This window comes from Paralichthys olivaceus, chromosome 11 (genome assembly GCF_024713975.1).
Source record: "Paralichthys olivaceus isolate ysfri-2021 chromosome 11, ASM2471397v2, whole genome shotgun sequence".
Lineage (NCBI taxonomy): Eukaryota > Metazoa > Chordata > Actinopteri > Pleuronectiformes > Paralichthyidae > Paralichthys > Paralichthys olivaceus.
In genome coordinates this window covers 5,034,236-5,056,695 of record NC_091103.1, presented here as the reverse complement: position 1 = coordinate 5,056,695, position 22,460 = coordinate 5,034,236, and the positions used below count along the sequence as shown (strand labels likewise).

Sequence of the window (22,460 nt, the reverse complement as noted above, 5' to 3'; positions counted from 1 at the left end):
AGGTAAAATGAGACAGCGGTGGGAATAATTCCTTAGACTTCTCTTGAATTGTCTTTCCTTTCCACTCCTATTCCTTCTGTCTCCTAGATAGTGCAACGTCAATAAGAGCTGGGAAAGGTTTTCTGGAAACTCATCATCTACACTTAACTTTATTTCAAAGGCTGTGAACCCTGAGTGTGTGTGTGCATGAGGCCCCCCCGGTGTAGCTGTGAGACATCACATCAAAACCACAGGGAACAAAAGGACAATAATCAATTTTTAAACGTACAGTTACTTCATTAACTCCACAGTAACTGAAACCAGCTGTTGACCTCAGCTTCCCACAGTTTAGCAAATCACGAGGGTGCGTGTAATGGTCTCAGCAAGTCATAGACATGTGTACAGAAAAATGTATTGTTTGTTTATCTGGTAAAGGAAACACGACTATGATCAGGAAATCAAATGGGTTTCTCATGTAATAAATTAAACTTAGGAGAAAATATGAATTGAAAACTACTGGTCGCAATTATTTAGTAATGTATTCCATTATAATTAAAATATTGATTTGTGTTATTAATGTATTTATTCTTTTCTGCTATTCACCACAGTCCAACAGTTACCACTGAACCAGCAACATATTATTTACAAAACAAAGACGATATCGACATAAGGTTAATTAAGCCTAAACCCAATCAGGGAAATTAAATGTATATAAAACTACAGGTTTAATTTGTTCTTCTTTTAGGGAAATGATCCAGTTTGTTTAACACTGTCTCCATAGGAGACAGACCTCTTGACGTCAGCAGCAGCCATCACGGTTGTTAACAAAAAGGCTTCAGCCACTGGCTCAAACCTGACCCCGTTTAAATAAGAGGTAGTGATTGGCCAGACCAGTTATAGGTCTGATGGAAGTTTGTCTGAATGGCCCAGACTCATCAGTGAGGGGGACTCAACTGATGAGTCTGATAAAAAAAAAGATTTTTATTTTCTTTAAACCAATCATAGACCAGACATAACATTTCAGACTTGACCCTATAACCACAGTTAGCCTCTATAGATACACAGGGATTCTGTTTCTGTTTAATAATTTGTATTAAAACACTGTTTAGGTGAAAGTGATATCTGTGTTGTGGGCTCTGATGTACAGAGATGACAGTGTACTCTGAACCAGCTGCTTGTTTACCCATAATACCACAGTCACACTCATACACACTTGAACACAGCTGAGTGTGACAGGATGGCGGCTTCTGTTTTTTTCTACTCTGTCCTTATGACACAGGTCCCTGGCAACCACGCTGATGTAATCATTGTCTGTGAAGCTACAGACGGCACAAGGTTGCTAAGGAGATAGACTGCTAACTGCTCTGGATACAAATTTGGATTCACGTCTTGTAACGTGGTCGGCACTTGAAGAAAGACTCAATCAAACAATCACACTGACTTCCCACTTTCAGGTTATTGTATTATTATAGTATATACTGTAGTCATTACAGTATATAAAGTAAATTCTTTTTTTTACACATTTACCTGTTTGAAGCATGTATATGTATCTATTCAATCTGAAATTCAATACTTCCGTACTTACACTGCTATTTAGTTTAGTCCACTGAGAATCATGTTTGAGAAGTATTTCCTTTATAAAATCTGCAAAGTGACTATAGCTACATCTTCATTTGAAATAAAGAATTGAGCCTTTTTCATTTTATTCAGATTTTACAGTTTGTAAGTAGCAGTGATGAAGAATTTGAGAAAAATAACATGTAAATATGTCTTGCTAATTTTTAAAGTTTGTTAAAGCTGGTAAATTTGTGAGCCTATAACGAATATATCAAAAAGATGGAGAAATGAATTGGTTGACCTTTTATTTGTGTGTTTTTGTTGAATGAATGGAAAATTAATCATCATCATGCCGACTCCATAAATCATTTACATAGAAAAAACAACACCTAGTTTAGCGTCATGATAATACTAAAGTTTTTTGAGCCCAGTGGGAAAAACTGCTTGACCGTTAGTGTAACTGGACAAAAGTATTGCATCCGTCTCATTTCATCTAAGTGATGGAATCAGCCTAATGTGATGTATAACTGAATATGTGTATATAACCTGCTGAAACCCCTGCTACACTCTACAAAGCCTTAAAGCTTGATTCTACAGAGCACCATTCAAAACTGACATAGTGCGATTGTGATTGTAATTCTTTTTCCTACTTGCATGAGACACATTAGCATTTCCGGACAGATTTCCATCGCCTTTATTTGCTCTATTACTATTTATGTCCTCGCTATATTCAATTCTTTGCAGCAGCCGCAGCAGTGACTCACTTTGCCCAGGAGGAATCATTAATTTTTCATCTAATCTAATATAATCTACTAAGAGTAGATCTCACTGAGGTGCATGAGCATCAACACTTATGAGGACCTGAGGACCTGTGACTGCCAGCTGAAGGGACACTTTGACAAACCGTCAGAAGAAGCAGAAAACAAGTCAAGGCCTGAGAGGGTTGTTGGTCTCAAAACCAACACACTTAAACAAAATAGAAAAGAAAATCAACATGGAAAAACTCCGGCATTAAAACCTAATTAACATTTTCTTAATGACCCACATGGGATTTGACAGAAGCTTTAATGAGACTTAGAGTGTAAGTTATAGAGCTGCTTCAGGGCTGAACTATTCCAGAAGAAAAAATGAAAATGAGTCAGGTCTTAGATTTTATCAGAGGACATGATAGGAAACACGTGTGTTGAGCAAAAAAAGCTTTCCGACATTTTAAGCATGACTTGAGACCAAGTTCTGTTCATAGCTGATTTAGACTAAAGATTCAACCTGCGAGTATTAAACGTTACATCTGGTTGTCTTATGGTCTAACTTAACTGTATTAATATTGTTTTTTTTTTAATGATTAAAACATGGCTGTCATTTACTTGATGTGAAAACAAATTAAAATTTAGTGCCCATGCTTGGTCTAACTTGATTTGGAATTCAAGTCCTTACACATTATGTGTCAACTCTGATACAAAAAAAACAGGAAGTGATTTGAAGGAAGACTATTTATTTAATCACGCTGTCTCCAACTTTATTAAGCGCTCACCCAACTGTCTTGTTCAGAAAACTATTGCCTCCAGGATATTATGAGACTAGTGTCAGACTTTAATACTGACTGTCAGAATGATAAAGGAAGAAGCTGCAACTTCCAAAGCTGGATTTATATTTTTCTGTGTTGGGGGGGTTGGAGGGTTCCAGCTCCTGTAGCTCCATACTGAAACGTATTGGTTAAATGTAGCACAACTATCTCAACCAATTGATTATCCTGATTATTCCGATGTGCTAAAAATGTGTAAAAGCTGATTGGTGTAAAAATAAATAAAGAAACTAAAGAGAGAAAACCACAAAAACACAAGAGGACGAAGTGAGGTACCGAAGGGACAAGTGAAGGATACTCAGGTCGAGTTATGACGCAGGATCCAGGACATTTATACTCTGTTTCATTTTGTCACTCATCTGGGAGCCCTCTGTGTGTGGGTCACATTCAGAGGACAGTCTATCGCCTGGGGGCCTCAAGGGACCCTCGGGGGCCCCTTTTCTATTCCCACTCCAATTATAGTCCAGCCAGCTCTGTGTCACTCTTATACACACACACACCTGTATTAATAAACACCTGACTGTTGATGTGCCTAATTGCACACTACTAAAAATAGCATTCAACCAGCACACGGCACATTACTTCCTGTGTGTGATTTAAAGTGCGCTATAAAAAGCTACAAATACACATGCATCCTCAGCACATGTGCAGTGAACTTCACAAAGAGCCACATTTCAGCTGTTTCTGTGTGTATGGTTTTCCTCGGTAGAAAAACTGTAATTAAAGTTTTTATAGCAGCTATATTTGCTGACCGTCAGGAGCTCAGCGCCGAACGCACCTTCGCTTTCAAAAGGTTTTGCAGCTGGAGCGAGATGCCTTCGTCAAACTCCGGCATGAAAAGGAGCGACAAGACAAGATGGCTGCCACGTCGAATAAAAGAACCATTCATTACCAAGAAGGAAAGGGAGAGAGCAATCGTCCCTTTGAAAATCACCAGGCTGAATCCAGCAAAACCAAAGGCTGTAATTAGACAGAGCCATTACAGCCTGACTTTGAGTGCTGGGTGCCTGTGTGTGTGTGTGTGTGTGTGTGTGTGTGTGTATGTGTGTGTGTGTGTGTGTGTGTGTGCGTTATATGAGATTCTGGGCTGTGTGTATGTGCGTGTAAGTGAGAGAGAAAGAGAGGACAGCACATGCACATCGCTGTGGAGAGCAGCTTGATGAGATTTGTGCAGGTGGGTGATTAAAGTTAGAACTGTGTGTGTGTGTTTGTCCTGAACGTGTCTCACCCATATGTCACATAAACCTTTATGTAATCTATCTGTCTTTTGTAACTCTATACATGCATGCAGGCACACACACACACACACACACACACACACACACACACACACACACACACACACACACACACACACACACACACACACACACACACACCTCAGAACATCAGCTCAACCTTCTGAACCTGTGGATGGATCTGTGTCATGTGTTGTTACATAATGTGCAGTTAACTACTTTCAATCTTTCATAAACTTCTCAGTTTATATTACGATTGCTAATGTGATGACAATCTTTTTCTTATTCAACAAACTGTAACTGAAGTTGATTTCGGTTTAGTTTTGCTGTAGATGAACTTGTTTCAGTGTCTGATACAGAAAGAGATGAAGGTTGTGCCTGATATCACTCACTGTTTACTCCTCCTCTCTCACTGTACAGTTAGTTCCATGCAGACGATTATACAGTACAATAGGTCAGTAGGTACATTATTGCTGTTGTACCATCAACAGTTCATATATGATACATGATGGTATATATTGCTCAGTTAGTGACCATAGACACTACTTTAAAAGATGCATTGTGGGATACAATAAGTTCACTGCATATTGTTTAAGAAAGTGATTTAGGACGCAGTCTTAGTCTAATACAAATACTTCAAAATAACTTCATAACCTCGTAAACACACACAAGCAGATAATCATATAACCACACATCTTCCTATGATATTCTGCATCCAATTGCACTTTGGCACTCTCTTTGCTTTTTGTACTTTCCCTGCTTTTTGAAGCCAACTGCTTGGAGACACGCACATGCACACGCGCGCACACACACAGGAAAAGGATGTAGATTTACAACCTTTGTTTTTGTATTCGGGGAGAACATTTCATTTCAGCAGAACAGAGCCGCCCAAATAAATAAAAGGTTACATAAAAAGTCATTCTAATCACAACACAAGCAGCACTCTCCTCCAGAAAAGAAAAATGAATATCGAAACTATTCAGCTATTTTTTTTTTTCCTTTCTCTGAGGCCAAGAGTGCGGTGGCTTGGTTCCAGGACTTAAATCAAAGTGGCTGTGTTTCCTTCCTCACAGAGAACCAGAGGAGTTGAGCCAGATACTGATGCCCTCACTGCACATCCACCTTCCCCTCATTTCCCTCTTACCTCAGCAAAAATTAAATCAACTGGGATCCAAATTGTTTACATGGGTGCTTTCTTTCTGTGGAACTGACCTCAGGTAGACTTCTCCCATACTCAACAAGCAGAGGTCCTCAGGTAAAGACATTGCTTTTTATGTGGCTTCTAATATTTGTGCTTTTTCCCTCGACAAATAAACACGGTGAGTTAAACAACCACTTGTTATTCTTACTGAATTTTGAATAGATCCTCTGTGCTGCAGTCTGAGCTTGACTGTACTCCTTTAACCCCTCACTGTTATTTCTATGACTTGCACATTGTTTCCTTACCTCAGCTGAACTCCATTAACAACTGCAGAGCTTGTCGACGGCTGTTTTTCTCCTAAATGGTTTGAACAAAATGTTCTTAACACCAGTTCCTGGATTCAGGGACGACAGACAGACTCCCTGATACTTTAATGCAAGTACGTTTACTTTCCCTATGTGACCTTAACTTTGAAGTAAACAGAAATGGTTTGTGATCCATAGGTAGAGCAGCATTTTATTGAACCAGAATCCTTTCGAATCCCCCCATCAGTTTGCAATTAAAGAATGAAAAGGAGAAGCAAGAGAGTTCACTTCTTAAGAGATTAGGATTATAACACTGTCTCTCTTTACAAAAATAGCAGGGTTTGCTCCAACACATTCAAATGAGCCTGATAAAAACAAATGTGGCACTGGTCTGTGTGTTTTTATGGAGTTATTAAATATTTGTAGACCTTTGCATGTATTAACTGACATGAAATGGCCTACGGTATAAAGTAGAACTACACCATCTATTCTGACTGACTGTCTAACCTACCTTCATGACGATGAAGAGGACAAGGGTGACGAAGACGTTGACCTGTGGGTGTTTCCAGGCTTGGGAGTGTCCAATGTAGTCAAACTCCTCAGCAATGCCCTGCTTGGCCCACGTCCGATTGTCCAGTAAAGTCACCAGAGACTCCTTCTGCGTGAGCTGCAAGGCCACAGGAAATGACATCATCAAAACAGTGAGGTGAGGGGTATTCAGCTGCAACATGCAACTTCACCACTAGATGTCACTAAATTCTAAACACTGAGCCTTTAATGCAGCACATCGAATAAGATAAATGGACATTTTCAAAAGTCTGTACTTTTTTTCAATCATTTTAAATTCTGACAGACATACATTACAGATTTTCTCACTGGATTGTGGATTCTTTTTTTTTAACGTTAACCTTTTTAAATACTATATGTCTGAGCCTTCTTTGGTGGAGCTTCATTTCAACTTCATTTGCAAATACCGTATGTTCAGCAAGGTTTTCAAACCTGTTAGTGAGCCCTGTACTCCTCTCCACCCAAGAAGCTGTAGTAAATATGTGTACATGGGGAATTCAACTCCAGGTGTAACTTTTAATAATACTACTCTGAAATTAAATGCACAAGTCTAGAGTTTGCCAGGAGATGATGCTCTGAAAGTTTGTTACAAAACCTCAGTGGAAACTGAAAACAGCAGACATGTCAAATCCTATACAGCTCAGTTTAATGGTGGAGCAGCCATAGACAAGGAGCACCGCCGAAGAAATGATGACTGGGGAGTGTGAGAGGAAGACGGTGGTGGGATTTGAGATACTGCTCTGTGGAGTGGAGCTTTAAGGGGAGTGGGTCAGTGTAGGTGGATTTAGAGCTTCAGAAGCCTGACTCACCCTCTCAAAGGGAGCTGAGACAGAGGTGCACAGTCCACGAGTGTGTGTGTGTGTGTGTGTGAACCGTACATGTGTATAAGGTCTGAGAGAACAGAAAACTATAATCTTTTCCTAACTCTGATAATTAGACAGATGAAATGAGTGTAATTGGAGATAAGTCACACACACATGGTTATGACTCAACCCAGGAGCACAGGACAGTGCACTCGTGCCCGGCGTAAGCAGCGGATGACGCATACAACAACACTCATGAGCACATTCTAACCTGCAACGTGAGTATTAAAAAAATAAATCAGACACTGACATAACTGATTATCAGGCTGTTATGGAACAATATAATGATCTTGTGCACAGCTGCATGAAAACAGTGAAAGACATATGAACATAAATCACTAATGAGGTAATAAGGTTTTGACATCCATAGCTGGTGGTAAAAGAAAAACGTACAGCCCTGATCACTTGTTAAATTTGAATTACAGTGAAGGCTGCAGTGAAGTGTGTGTAACAATAATACTGCAGTGCATCAATGGAAGTGGGGAACATACCTTTCCAGCCATGAACTGCCCAAAGCCGGGAGGAAATGTTAGTGTGGACACAAGTAAAGTGACGAGTGCTGGGTACAGCAGTCGTCTGGAGGGGGAGACGGGATGAGAAAGAGGGAGACAGTTAACACAACAGTCATTACTATTAAAGGTTTCAGACTGAAGTTCTCACTGTAATAACTCCTTTATATCTGTGTACCTCATATTACAAGCCCCAGTGAACACACAGCTAAACACCTGTATAGAACATACAGAAACACACAACATACATATACAGTATAAAGGTGTTTATACTAATTCCAGGAATCTCTGTCAGTATGTGACTTTGCAATGTTGAATTTGGTAAGATTTGGACTTGCACTAGGTTCAATATTAATAAAGTTTGAACAAACATACAACCAGTGCTGTGGAGCAGCGGTGTCTGGGAATCAACAGTGCAATGAAAACTGATTCTCCAGTTCAGAGTCGAGATTCATTGAACTTTGAATAAACAGGTGAGCAGCTGTTTGTGCAGCAGCGACAGAAAAGTGCAACGAGCATCACCACAGACCAAACAAACAGGCAGGTGTAGAACAGACACTGCACCAGTAATTATCAATTCAACCTTCATTTATATGGAGTGGAATATACATTGGATGTAGTGTGCTAGCATAGTATAATGAATTTTATAACAGCACATGAAAATAGGCTCTTCAATGTTTTACAAGAGAAAAGGCCTTTTTAAGACATCATGAATATAAACCTGGTAATAACTCTCCTGAACACCGATGTTGGCCACTTTCAACAATTTCCAAGGCAAACCTTTTTTTCAGTTCTAATGAAAGATGCAAACAAAGACTATTTAAGGTGTTGTGCTCGAGGAACTATGAATTAATCGAAATCACATGCGTGATAAACTTTGGATTTTGAGCAAAACAGTCTTTGGGACTCAGGAGTGGTGGAAAACCTCTGGAGGAAAATCAGCCAAACTTAAGTCTTTGCAAGATTTTGAGGTGAGTTGTGGTTGTTGCTTGTTGTTGGTCAAGGTGCTCACTCATCTGTTATTATAGTTTGGTTTATGTTGCAATTCATTTCTCGGCTGTATGTGTTTTTACTTGGCCTGCATCGAACAGCTTCTGTCACTATCCGTTCACCTGCTGATAAATCGTTTAATCTTTGAAATGCCAAAAAGTAGTGAAAAAGATGCATGTCCCATCTTCCCAGAACCCAAGGATCTAAATGTTTTGTATTTGACTGACCGATGAACAAATATGTCCAGTTTACACTGATGGATGAAAAGAAAAGCTGCAAATCGTCATATAAGCTGAAACCAGGAGATCTTTTTTTTTTCTGCTGGAAAAATGACTGATATGATTAACTGATAATGGAAATAGAAGATTTCAAGATTTATCATCTGTCAGCCAAAAAAAGTGATGAACTAACTTTTACTAAATTTCAAAGAGAAACCCTCATTTTTACTTAACTTGGAGACGCCTGACATAACAATGAGCCTCGTTACAGACACAGTGAATCCATCACAGTAATGTTAGACTCACTAGTAAAAGAGTTTAAATTCAAAAATAAAATATCTGCAAAAATATCAACTTAAACGTACTCAAACTAATTCCTGCACGTGTATTTTTGCAAATGTTCCTCAGCATTTTAATTTTGAAGGGACTTATGGTTTGGACTAATTATAACTTAGTTAAGTCGATAACAATGAATCGTATTTTGTGAGTGAATCAAATGTTTTGTGTCAAAAATTATCTGAAAAGCAATTATGGCACACAAGTGAATGTACTGGGGTAAAAAGTACTTGATATACCCTATGTATCACAAAACTTTATAGAAGTACAGTCCAACATTTAATAAGTTACTGTCTGCAAAAGGGTGTACTCACTTTTTCATGAGGAATCTGTTGATGGCCTTCTGTTTCCGGATGAACTGGACAATAAGTCGGTTCAGGTACACAAACAGTGCTCCACCAAAACCACTGGCAATACTGCAGAGACACAGACACACACACATCAGAAAGACTAGGACCGACATCGAACCTCTGTCAAGGAGGTTATGTTTTCACCTCTGTCCGTTGGTGTGGGCCTTGGCAGAGGTGTGCGCTCTACTTAGTGCCACTCTCGCTCTACCTGGCATGAACGTTACAGTGTCGTCAAACTGAATCTGAATAGAATAAATGCTTCGAGTCTCCCAACAGACAACCTATACAATAACAGGATTAAAAGAAGGAAGGATGAGGAATGAAAAAGATAGAGAAAGTAAACAAAACATGCGGGAGGGATGAAAAGAGAGAAATCGAGGTAAACAAAGAGATGGAAAAGGGAAACATACAGGAGATGACAAATGAACAGAGAATTACAGTTGAAAGCGAGAGAGAGAGCGGGAGAGAGAGTGGGAGAGACAGCATACAATGTAATGGGGATGTGTGGGGGAGTTGGAGACAAAGCAGAAGAGGAGGTTTACATAAGCAGTCATTTGAAAGCTCAGTGGGACTCCTCTTTATGGCTGCCAGAAGGAAAGAGAGACGACAGAGCGAGAAAGAGAATGGACTCAGACAGCTTTGCAGACAAGCTAATGCTTACAAATTTATCTATGCATTATTAATTCCATCATATACCTCTGAATAAATAATGAACACGGGGAAAAGGGAAAATCAGCTGAGGAAAACACTGCATGTTCTTCTACATGTTCTTGTCTCTCTTTGTCCCTGAGAAGGACCAAATGTCCCCTCTCTCTGTGGGGTAGTTAAAGATGATGATTTGGAGATCGTGTAAAGGTTGGAATGATGGGTCAGAGTGACATCTGAGGCCAAGCAGGGTCAGAGGGAAAAAATCAAACGCTGATATGATATGTCAGAGCACCAGGACTGAAACTTAACGGACTAATTGATTGTTTATTATAGTCAAAGTACTTGTACTTGTAACTGAATATATGTCAGTATTTACGAGAGTAACTCATCAAATCCACGTCAGGAGAAACTGCATGTTTACTAGTTTGTCTTGATTCTTTTAATAATTCATTTCCTGCCATTCTGCTGACTGGTTCAACACCGCAGGGGACACTCTTCACCTCAGGCTGACTGACTGCAACTTTTGTATTCAAACGAGTTATCTCACATGTTTTTAAGTTTCTCAACTCCTCTCTTCTTCTCCTCTGCAGAAACTTCTCAATGTGTTGGACTGTTGGTCACTTCTGCATCTGAGTCTCTGCTGCACCTACTAACACTGACTCTTTTTCAATCAGGTCTTACAAACACTAAACAAGCTTTTCTTCTCTCTTATAGATTTTTAAATAATTTAACAGACATTTCCCTTTAAGCTTTATACGGCATTTTATCTCTGTTACAAGTTTATGAATGTTCTGGAGCAGGAAACTGGTTTGACTTGTATGAACTGTGTTGATTTGGATGAACAGAGGCCATGGATTTATCATTAGTGTTACTGCTAAACATTGCTGCATGTACTGACGGATACACCACGTTCCTATTTGTATTCAGTATAATTACTGTACTTGTAACTGCTGCATGTATTAGTATATATAGTGCAAGTAAATAAACCCTTTGTAATTAAATGCACTTATGTAAAAATCTGATCTTCAATCCACGTTTTAATGATCAACAAAGACAATATTGAACACATCACTCAAACATTTACCCTGTGGTTCTGGCCAATGACTAGAGTCTAGTCAGTGAAACATGACTGGAGGTGTAAGTTAGAGCTGACTAATAAAAATTAAGATCAAGACATTTTTAATTGCATAAAGCGGTAGAGGTTTGCATGCTCATCTCAAAGACTCGAGCCAACAAACTACAGGTAGACATAGATCATTTAGTTTTATGGCTTCTCTCCCTAAAAATGGGCATCCAGCTAAAATGAGTCCCAAAGGCACGAAGCAGAATGATCCGTGAAGTAACAGCTACAGGCTTAAGGAATCATTGGAGGTGATTAATATCTCTGTTCATGAGTTTACGATGCTCCATAAACCTTTAAAACCACCAATGTAAACCTATAGAACGAGAGTCAGAGCTGAGGCTTGAGCTCAACAGAGATGCTGTGGAAATCTGCGTGAATGTTGGATGGGCGTTTTGAATAAGGACATTAAAATAAGAACGTTGTATTTGTCGACATCTGTGACTTACGAGACGATCCGAACATATTTTAATGCAGAAAATGGCCTCATTCCAAAGGCCTCACACATCTTTTCATGTGAGTGTGTGCATGAATCATGTAGTGCTCTAGCCTCCTCCTTGTCTCAGTGATCCTCACTTCGAACGCCTGCAGGTGTAAACACTAAGTAGAATAGTGTGTGACTCTTCAAAGACGTGCCCTTGGAGGCATCCAAGGCAGAACAAACTCTTTGTGGCCTAGTTGACTGAGACACTGACCAACTTTAGGCACTTGAAAGCTGTTGGCAGGGGAAGATGGAAACCACACTGATGCAGCGGTGCACACGCGCACATGAAGCACATGGTGGCACAGCGTTAAACTGAGGCTAAGTGCTCTGTTGCCTTTCCCTGGAGGCAGAGTTAAATGTACTGTATGTGCAAGTCATTGATGCAGCAGTGGGTGTTACCACCTCCGGACAAAATAAAAACAGCCACAAGACGAAAAAACAAAAGAGGAGGAAGGAAAAGAAGGGACGGGTTTTTCCTTCTCTTGGGGAGCGCTTAAACACTGGCATGTACTTTCCTCTGAGGGATAGAGTAAAGGAAGGAGGAGAGCTCTACCTCTCATCTCTCCACCTGCTGTCTTCTAAGAGCCCGTGGTCTCATTCACAGCCGTGGACGGGCCCTCGGGCTATAAGGCAGGATAAAATAAGACGTCCCTCAGTGTGCCAGCTGAATTATCCATGTTAGGTGACTCACGCAGGCTACCCTCAAGAAACACCCTCATAAGCTGCAGTGAGCAGAGCGCCTGGATAATATCTGAAATCCTGCTGCAGTTGCAGTAAATGGGAAAACCTGTCAGAGGAACCAGATGAGCCAAAACAATGACTCATAATGTTTGAATTTATATATCGTATCTATGTGGGAAACCTGTCTCCATGTGGTTCCTGTATTATCTCACAAAAGTACAATTTATTACCTTCTAATAAGGAATTATTTCTAAAGGGCCATTACAGTATAAACTAGAATGGCTCTCGGAGAGTGTTTGCCGAGATTTTTCTTTAATCTGCACCAAGTAAATGTCAGTCACCTTAATCTCTGAGAAAATCTATTGGAAATCTAATAGAACCTGATCTGAATTCACACTAAAAAAGTTTATACATAATAACGTAAAACACAAACCAAGACTCCGTGACGAGGTTAATTGAAGGTTTAAAAGTCATGACGCTGACTAATGACATTGCTCTGGTAGCCTCGTTGTTACAGCACATGCCACAAAACCGCAATTTACCTGTGGTTTGATTCTTGCGGAGTGACTGACTGAAGTAAAGGTAGAAAAATGGCACGAAGCCCAAACCACAGTCCGAACTCACCCGATGACAGCAAAGGCAGGAAGCTCCTGGAGGTCAAAGGGGAAGTCCAGCCGGAAACGTGTTTTAAACAGAGCCGTGATGGTCTCTGGAGGAAGAGCAACATACAGCCGGAGTTAGGAGGGAAACCAAAACACAGACAACACAATCATCGAAATCACACAACTACTGCAGGCGAATATAGTGACGTGAACAAGAGCTAACAGCAGCTCAGGTCCCAACGGAAGGTAACGAGCGAGAAGTAAATAAAAACATCAGCTCGTTGTGGAGGTGACATAACATCGACAGATAAAGTGTCGGGAAAGACAAAATAAAAATGTTAACAAGAGCGCTGGAGATCCTAAAGCAGGGTTTTAATTGGCTGAGAGTTTTGCCTTGTGTCTGGCTGCCACCGTTAATGTCAGTAGTTACACTTGTGCTCTCCCTGCTCTGCCAAGTTAAAGCGTCAAAGACAAGAAAGATCTAGATTTTATCAGTGTGAGCTTGGTGGGACAGATGTGAGGCTTTATATCAAAGCACATCTGACAAATGATCCCCGTCCTCATCAGCTTTATTTTCATGATCAAGATTTGTTTGGTACGTTGATGATCTAAGCTGCCGCCTTCAAGTTATTTTACAACTCCGGCTGTACTGTGAAATGTATTAGAGAGCATTAACAGTGGGTGAATCATTGCTAATGAGTTCTGTTCAATTTTACTTTCAGTTATTACATTTAAAATACACAAGGAATCAATTTTCTTTAAATTCTTTAATGTTTTCTCTTGTTTTCGCTGATGTTTCAAATTTTTGCAGCTTTTTCTAAAAGTACCCAAATCCCTGTAGAAAATCTAACTATGTTGAAAACCTCTTTTCAGTTGTATCACTTGTGTTTAAAGGTGGGGTAAGCCATCTGAATCCAATACACTTTCTTTCAAATTCTGCTAATCTCTCCTCACAGTCCGTTAGTTCTCTTTGTGCACTGGAATGGAATCCAGTTTAAATACACAGCTCTGGCTCTTTGTTTTGTCAGTGAACACAGCATGGATTTCCAAAGGAGGGGTCACAAACATGATATGCTAATCCTTATAATCTTCTTTAGAACGACTTATAAATAAAAAATGTGGAAACATCATCTGCTGCATTTCGAATGAGATACTGTCCTCTGCGTCCTACTATGAACCAATAGGTCAGTATGGTCCCAAGTTGTTGGCGGCTAATTCCGACTTGTTAAGATCAGTGGTTGATTGATTGATTGACTGATTAGTGACACACATGCATACATGTGGGGGGGTGGAGCCTGTGAAGGACCAGTGAAGGGAGAGGTGTATTTGTTTTGGTCCGAAGTTCAAAGATCACCTTTCAATCTCCAGAATTGCTTACCCACCGTTTATTTCTCTAACTCCTCGGCATAGTTCTTAAACTAATAATAAGAAAGCCAAGTTTGAGCTTGATGTTGTAATCTTGATATAGATGTGGTTGTTTTGTTGCCATATTCTAAAATAATAGGAATTAAAGAAATGGTATATTGTGCATTGTTTCCACAGCTTTGAGAATTGTAAAACTTGTGGCACTTTAAAGAGAAGCGAAGACTTTAGAACGAAGCACACCACTCTTTTCAATGCGGTCGTTAACCTGAGGGGTTTGAAAAACCATTGTGAATATTTCACATTATAAATCCAGAACGAATTTCAAATCCCCTGCTGTGTCTTGCACTTCACATTAATATAACACAGTGCTGCGTAAAGTCCTCGTTACCTTCGTCTCTGTTCCAAACAGCCAGGACTCTGAAGATGAAGGCACTGAATGTAGCAGCAAAGAAACCTCTCCAGTAGTTCCTCACCGCAAAGAATGTGGACGTTACTTCAATACTGAACAACACTCCTGTAACACGCACACACACACACAGACACACACACAGACACACACATTATGGGACATGATACTTACAAAGGCCTTAATCATATATGATTAATACAAAAGTCCAAAACATTAAAAACACAATCTAGGTAAAGACAACGACAACAGCATCTACACTCAGATATATTCTCGGTTGTGTTGTTTTTGTTTTTACTTTTGGTTTAGACCATGTTGTGAGATCTGTAGTAGCCAGTAAGCAGATGTTGTAAGACTGTAAAGTTAACATGAGATGATATAATCTGTCCAGAAAGGAAAAGAGAGATATTTCCTTTGCTAACAGATCCCCTCTGAAACATCACTGATATTGCTTCACCACCATGTGCAGTGTTGTATGAAGTTCTCTATCACGTTTAGGGTGTAGACCTTCTACGTAAAGTTCCTTGAGATAATGTATATTAGGATTTGGAGCTACTATTGAATAGAATATCAGATGCTATATATATATACATACACAAACATGCACGTTTTTCCCCCTGGAGACTCACCTCCTATGGGGGCAGCAAAACAGCAGCCCACTCCCACAGCACAGGCCGCTGCCAGCATCTCAATGTTCCTCGACTCATTCTGGAACACACACACACACAAACACACAAACACACACATGACACAGACGACACATAAAACAAACGCAGAAGCTTAAAAGTATAAAATGGAAGAAGTTGACAAATAAGCCCAATAAATAACATGGATTGCTGCACAGTTCATATAAAATGAGACTCTTCATGCAAGAGAATCATGATGACATCGTTGTGAGATGAGGGTTTGCAGTGTAACACACAGTGGGACCGGCAGAGAGGAACAAATGAAAAGACTGAGCTGCATGACTGAAGGGCAGAGGGTCACACTGCATCATGAGAAATGGAGGCGTTTTTTTTTATGTGACTGATCTTACCTTCATTCCTATGAGACTGGCTTCCTTCAAGCAGCATGTCAGTGATACAGGAAGGTTAGTGTGTACGTGTGTGTGTGTTATCCCTTTGTGATTTTATACTCAGTTGCTAACAAACCTATAACGTGCAACAACTCATGCTGAACTGGTGCTTGCATTCATGCACACACTCAAGCACACACTCTTTTTTTTTTTTAATCATTATTCTTAATCATTCCAACTCTTTTTGTTCAACTATTCCAGGCTGGATCTTCTCTTCTCCTACATCATGAAATAGTCATATTAACTTCACAAACACTAATGGAGGACGTATTGTGATTTGCAAACACAAAGAAATGGCTTAACAAACCAGTTTATGACACAAATAAGTCTTTAAGTCAGTTTTTCTATGTCCCTAAGAAAAAAATGCTTTGTAAAAACATTAATCTTGTGTTTTTATTACCACCAGGAGCAAATCTATTCATAGCCATATTTTAATTTTTTTTATTCCAGTGTGGATCTCTAAGTTTCCCAAGACACCAACCATGTCAGGTTGTAAATCAAAAGTAAAATGCACAAAAGCACAAGACAGAACATAATATCTGGAGTCCTACAAAACATGGGTTCCAAATATTGTTTGAGAATAACAGTCAGTGCAAGTTTCTTCATCAAAGACTGTAGTTCAGTTACAAGGTGATATGATACGATGGTTTTGACAAATGATTTTGACATAAAAATACGAGGACAACACTTTATTTTGAAGCATGTGTCTGAGGCAAGATACTCAAATAAACATTGAGCTTAAATATTTTGTTAAATTTCAAAAGACTGAATTAATTTGAGACCTGAGTAGTGGGGAAGAAGGGACACGGACTGCAGAGCATGCAGAATTACCTTAATCCCTATAAAACCAGGCTCCTTCAGGAAGCATGAGAATACAAAACACAGTTTGGCCAGTAAGGACAGATGAATACCACTTTGTTTACTGCTAATATTAACTGTGTAAAGGATTCTAACACTTAACATGTCATTCTGATTTTCAACAGCATGTTATCCAAAAGCACGTTGAAACAAAAAACTGTCGTTTACAGTCCACGTTAGTCGACTGTACTTAAACTATGAAGAGCTACTGCTGCAGAGGTACACACACACGCCCAGCACAACAATCGAGAGGGACGTGAGGACGGGACAGAGTAACGGTTACTAGGAGACGATGATGATGATGATGATGATGATGATTATTGCAGAAAGATAAAAAGGAAGATGGGCAGATGGAAAAATTAAAGCTGTCACAGAGAGCGAGAGAATAATGGAGGGGACTGAGGGACAGAAAGTGTCAAGTGAGGGTTGTAAAATAAAGCCTGTCATGACATTTAAAGTATATTGGTATGAGCACAATGCCAATGTGGACGCACTGCATTAGACGGCAGTAAATTTCAAAATAAAGGATTTCATTTTCTCAACCTCAGCTGCAGTAATATCAGGTGTTCATCTAAAGTGTCACATTTAAAATACAAAGGGTACAGAGATAGTGATACTATTGACATTGTAATCACTGATTTGAAGCTTTCACTTTTCTGTAACCTTAAAGTACATCACACAGTTGATTGTGTTTTATGCTGATTTCTATGTTTGGCCTGTTTCAAGTCAAGTTCCTCTTCATGGACGATAAAAGTGAATCAGCTTGTCTCTTCTAGCACAACTACAACGACAATCCGCTCCATTTCAGCTGATCTTTCAAATCAGCTTTGCAAACACCATCGATATCTGTTTTGTCGATGCAGCTGACTACATAAAACTTTGCTCCTTCAGCTTAAGGCCATTAAGTAGAAGCAGTAAAGGTGTTTTGCAGCTCTTGCACTGACTCTTCATTCATTCCCTCTGCCCTGTGTATCCTCCTCCATCTCATCTTCCCATTTTTTCCCCAAAGAGAAGTGCTCACATCTTCAGAAAAGATAAAGATGAGAGTAAAAATTTCCCCTGCCTTCCTCCAGCTCCTGGGCTCCTCTTCCAAAGGATGGACAAGATGGAGAGGATAAAAAGAGAGAAGGAGGAGGAGACGCATGAGGAAGAAAATAATTTTTCTGTCTTTCCCCTGATTGATCAGCGACTCTGTCATCCAGCTTTTTTCCACATTCTCTGCCTACCCCCCGCCAAATAAAAATTCTCAACTCCTTTCGCTGCATCTATTAAAGCTAAATTAGCCTTCAAGATGAAAACGTCCAGACTTCACGTGGGATGAAAGAAATTGATTCCTATGAAAAATTTGCATTTTGAGATACATTTTTGATGACCAGAACCTTGTGAGCGGCTCCGAATTAAAGCATCGACTTCAGCAACGCAAAACCTCCTTTGATACTTTGAACCAATTTGTTTCTCGGGAGATATGAACGTACACTTGCTCTTCTAATTGAAGACAAACTAACAGTGGATCAAGCACGAGCCACGTGAAGAGACAAGACTAATGTTAATGCAACACACCAGGAATGCCGGATGAGCCAGTTACAGTCTGCTGGATGGCCCACAACCTTTCTTAATACATTCATGCGAAGCGGCTGTTTGCTGATTCCACTAAAACCCTACCCAGAATCCCTCTCTTCTGTCCACACTTTGAATTTTCTTGCCTCGTGTTAGTGCCACAACAGCAGTTAGTGTTAACCTCGTGGTCCAGTTTTTAAAAAATTGCATTTCAGCAACACATCAGTGAAGCCACACGTCTTCCACACGTCTTCAGCAGCTGAGCAGGAACCACAGATTGTTCAACTTTGTCTGACAGCCCCAGTGAACATCTGAACTATTTAATGCAGCAACCCAACTTTATACATACCTGCCGTTTTATAAATTGATAGAATAGAATTTTGGAAAGCATTCTCTGCTCCTTGTTACTCAGAAAGCACAGAGACAACAGAAAGTGACTATGTTCACCAAGTGAATCGGGTTAATGGAAAAAAAAAAAAAAAGGATTTTGAAGAAGTGAATGAAATGGAATGAGAAAAATAACTTGAGTAGGAGGTTGAAACTCTTTCCATTAGTATTTGCTTTATGGTGTGTACAGCTTACGTGGAGTAATAATGAAAAGAAGACTGAATAATAGATGTTTTAATTTAACGCCACAAAAACAAACTGAAATCAAGGGAGCAGTTGTGCAAAAATGTTGAAGGAGGGAGAATAAACTTGAGAGGAAGAACATTAACCAAAGAAATAAACAGGACTTACCTCGTAAATTCCCCCAAACAGAGACATGAACTTGCTGAGGAGAGCAGCGCACAGACTGGCGATATGTACGAAGGGACCCTGACAGGAGGGAAAGATAAAATAAAATATATAACATAAAATACCACAGGTGTAAACTAGTGACTGTACAAAAACATGGACGAAATATCAAAAATGAAGCCAAAACATCTTGTTCGCCCCCTGGTGGCTGGCTGCAGTATAGGTCATAAACCCCACCCTCTTAGACATGAGCCAAATTAAAGTCCCAGTACACAACTCAAGTTTAGGTTTATGAACTAAATTCCACTGCTCCACTTCACAATCTCTGCTGCACCGACTCTGGCTCTAGATGACGTCACCTGCACAAGATGGCAGCGCCCGTTAAAACAGGAATGTTTTGTCCTCATTTTTATTCAGGAGACGTTCTTCATTTTTATAAAAAAGTAATTGAGACCTACATTACACGCCGAGAAGCGGTTAAGCCTCCTGTTTGCTGTGCGTCGCACGAGACGGCACATAAAACTTTTTGAAACACATCGTCAACAACAAAGTCTGCAGTGATTGTTAAAATGCAGAGGATGAAGTTCAAAGTGGAACCAACAGGATTAATAATTTTAGAAGAGTGATGCTCAAGTTATAGGGAGTGAGCGGCTGCTCTGAATCCAAACTGTGCATTCTGCTGCAGGCGTACACAACCAGAGGGGCCTGAGGCAGGTGTGTGTGTGTGTGTGTGTGTGTGTGTGTGTGTAATGAAGGAAAAAAACTATTTTTCCTGTGAGGACGTCTTGAGGCTTAAAGTCTTTTGGGGGATGCCATACTTACCTGAAACTGTTTTTGCTGAAGGACAGCAGTATACACTACATTTTCCAAACTCATGCACACAAAGTAGTGTACAGGACATAAACAACATCTGCAGAGTGAATTTGGGGATTCCACAATCTCCAGAAGAACAGTCCTCTACCTCTCTTTGGGTTTAGAAAAGTTAACTTTGCACCCTCCCTCTTTCTCATTTTGTTTTCCCTCCTCTCCAGATAACACACTGTTTGCTCTCAAGTCAAACTCATTTTTACACGTAGGCTGCGGTGTAGCTCCGACGCAGAAGCATCCGCTGACCTTCAGCCTGAACCCGACCGGATTGGCCCACGGTGTGTCTTTTAACACTGGGAGGTTTGAGTACTACTTTACCTCGTGATGTGCTGGGTGTAGATCTCTGAACGTACTATGAGTTTGAGGGTTTCAGCGCAGGACAACTCTCTAACTACTATATATGTTGAATCATGACAACAGAAATAAACTACAATAGTTAAATGTAGGAGAGCTGGTATCAGATGCAAGTGGTACACATATTATCTACATATTTGTAAAGAAAACTTTTTTGATGAGCCTTTCGGATCGGAACATAGGTGTACTGAACAAATGCTTGTAATGGGAACACAGCTCCCAGTGGAATTTAAGCAGTTAACAATCCAGATCGGGCCAAAAGCAGTAAGATATAACAGACTGAGCCCTGGAGAACAATAACCAGAGCACGAGCCGAAACCAGAGGGATTCTGTATTTTGTGTCAGAACCTGACCCGAGTCTAAAGCTTCTGCGAGTGTCAAACAAGTGGCATATGGCGACTTCCTGGAGGCAGAACGTAGCAGTGCAAAATTAATTCACACTGAACTTGCCAACCTTTCAGTCGTTCATTGGGAGCCAGCACTGAAGCCTTATGAATCATGTGTAAATCATGCAGCAGGGATGGAGAATGGGAGCTGGAGACGGGGGATGTTTCCCTCAGAAGTTCATGTGGCGTTCACTGATTTCTATAATATGCACTGATAGCTCCGCATATATGCACTGATTTCAGTCGTGATAGAGCTGCTCCACTTTTTCAAGGCGCACTGGGAAAACTGCTCAAACACTTCACTGTGGCCTTAATGGGTTTTTGATGACTGATAACGGTTTAAATTGAAGCTGCAGCCAGCTGGTATTCTTCTCTGATTCTGAAAGCTTATTTCGGATGTTGTGTAAGCTGGCGTCCAGCCCTGATGGCAGCTCCGTGCTGGGTCCATATTTTATCACAGACAAAGATTGTGAAACTGTGTTTCTGAACAACACACTGTCCAATCACTGTTGCATGAGGATCACCACTTGAGTTTAAATGGAATTGCTAACTTAACTTACATTTAAATCAAAGTGTATTCAGCAATATTACCTTTGATTTTAACTGTAAGTTTATATTTTTTACGTCCTCACAGATCAAGACTTAAATAAGAGCAACAAGAACCAGCGGTAGATTTAATTTGACTTTGTTTAACTTTATTTCCGACTAATATGTAGAGAGATTGTCTTTGAGAAAAAAATAATTAATTGAGGATCATGTCTAAACGACTGAAATGATCTGGTTATAAAAAGAAGGGACTATTGAAGGAGCAAGAATTCCAAAAACAGAGGTCTGAACGCTGCTCACATTTTTTTAAAATCATGATCGTACAGGACATCGTGTGAAATACCAGGAGCGAGAGAAAATGTGTGTGTCCTTCTAACGAAAACTCTTCTCGGCTTCTCTTGGATCATCTGGTCAATTAAAAACCTTTGTCTTGCGGCTCCTTCTTCACCACAAGAGGGAGGTGGTGACTGAAAGTATGCTGCAGCCCGTATTTTGACTCACATATGGAATTGGCTGTTTCATTGACTGACAAGCTGCTACTGTGAGTGGACATGTGCATGTAACATGTTGTCCCAGTCTAGAGTCCATCTTTCCATTTAGAACCATTAAGGCCTTCATGGGCCCATAGATCAGGTAATGCTGTGTTGTAAAAATCTGTGTGTGTGTGTTACCTCCTTGCCCAGCGGCATGCCGCTGCCTAGAGCGCAGGTGAGACCGATGACTTTGGCCACAAAGGTTTTGAAGGTTAGGTATTCCTTCAACACCACTCCTCTCAGGATGGTCTTCATCTCCGGAATACCTGAACCTGCAGGGTGGAGGGGGGGGGACACACGAGGAGCTTACAGCTGATTGTAAACTTTAAGAGAATCGCAACACACTTCATCCAACAAGCATCTGCACTTCATATCCCAAGGATTTGTCTGTAACTTCAGATATTGACTAAATACTCAATAAAATCAAGTCACAAATCATCCTCGGGTGTAAATTAGCGTAAACTCGTCAGGACTGAGGGGTTTGAACACATTTGACTGACACTGACAACACAAACAGACTCAACCTTCATCACAGTTTGATATAAAACGGTTCTAAATTCATCAGCTAGAGTCAAGTTTCCACCCAAATGCAGCAGGTGGAGCTTTTT

The 22,460-nt window shown here is 40.1% G+C and overlaps 1 protein-coding gene across 6 annotated transcripts in view; it reads right to left on the bottom strand.

Moving 5' to 3' along the window:
* clcn2c (chloride channel 2c) overlaps positions 1 to 22,460 on the bottom strand; it is a 118,647-nt gene that overhangs the window by 36,981 nt on the left and 59,206 nt on the right. For all 6 annotated transcript variants that reach the window (XM_020095153.2, XM_020095154.2, XM_069534101.1 and 3 more), the window contains 8 exons: positions 21,991 to 22,124; positions 19,170 to 19,247; positions 15,571 to 15,649; positions 14,924 to 15,049; positions 13,193 to 13,277; positions 9,600 to 9,701; positions 7,724 to 7,808; positions 6,314 to 6,469 (listed from right to left, as the gene is read on the bottom strand). In XM_020095153.2, coding sequence (XP_019950712.1) covers positions 6,314 to 6,469; positions 7,724 to 7,808; positions 9,600 to 9,701; positions 13,193 to 13,277; positions 14,924 to 15,049; positions 15,571 to 15,649; positions 19,170 to 19,247; positions 21,991 to 22,124 — 845 coding nt within the window. The remainder of the gene's footprint in view (positions 1 to 6,313; positions 6,470 to 7,723; positions 7,809 to 9,599; positions 9,702 to 13,192; positions 13,278 to 14,923; positions 15,050 to 15,570; positions 15,650 to 19,169; positions 19,248 to 21,990; positions 22,125 to 22,460) is intronic.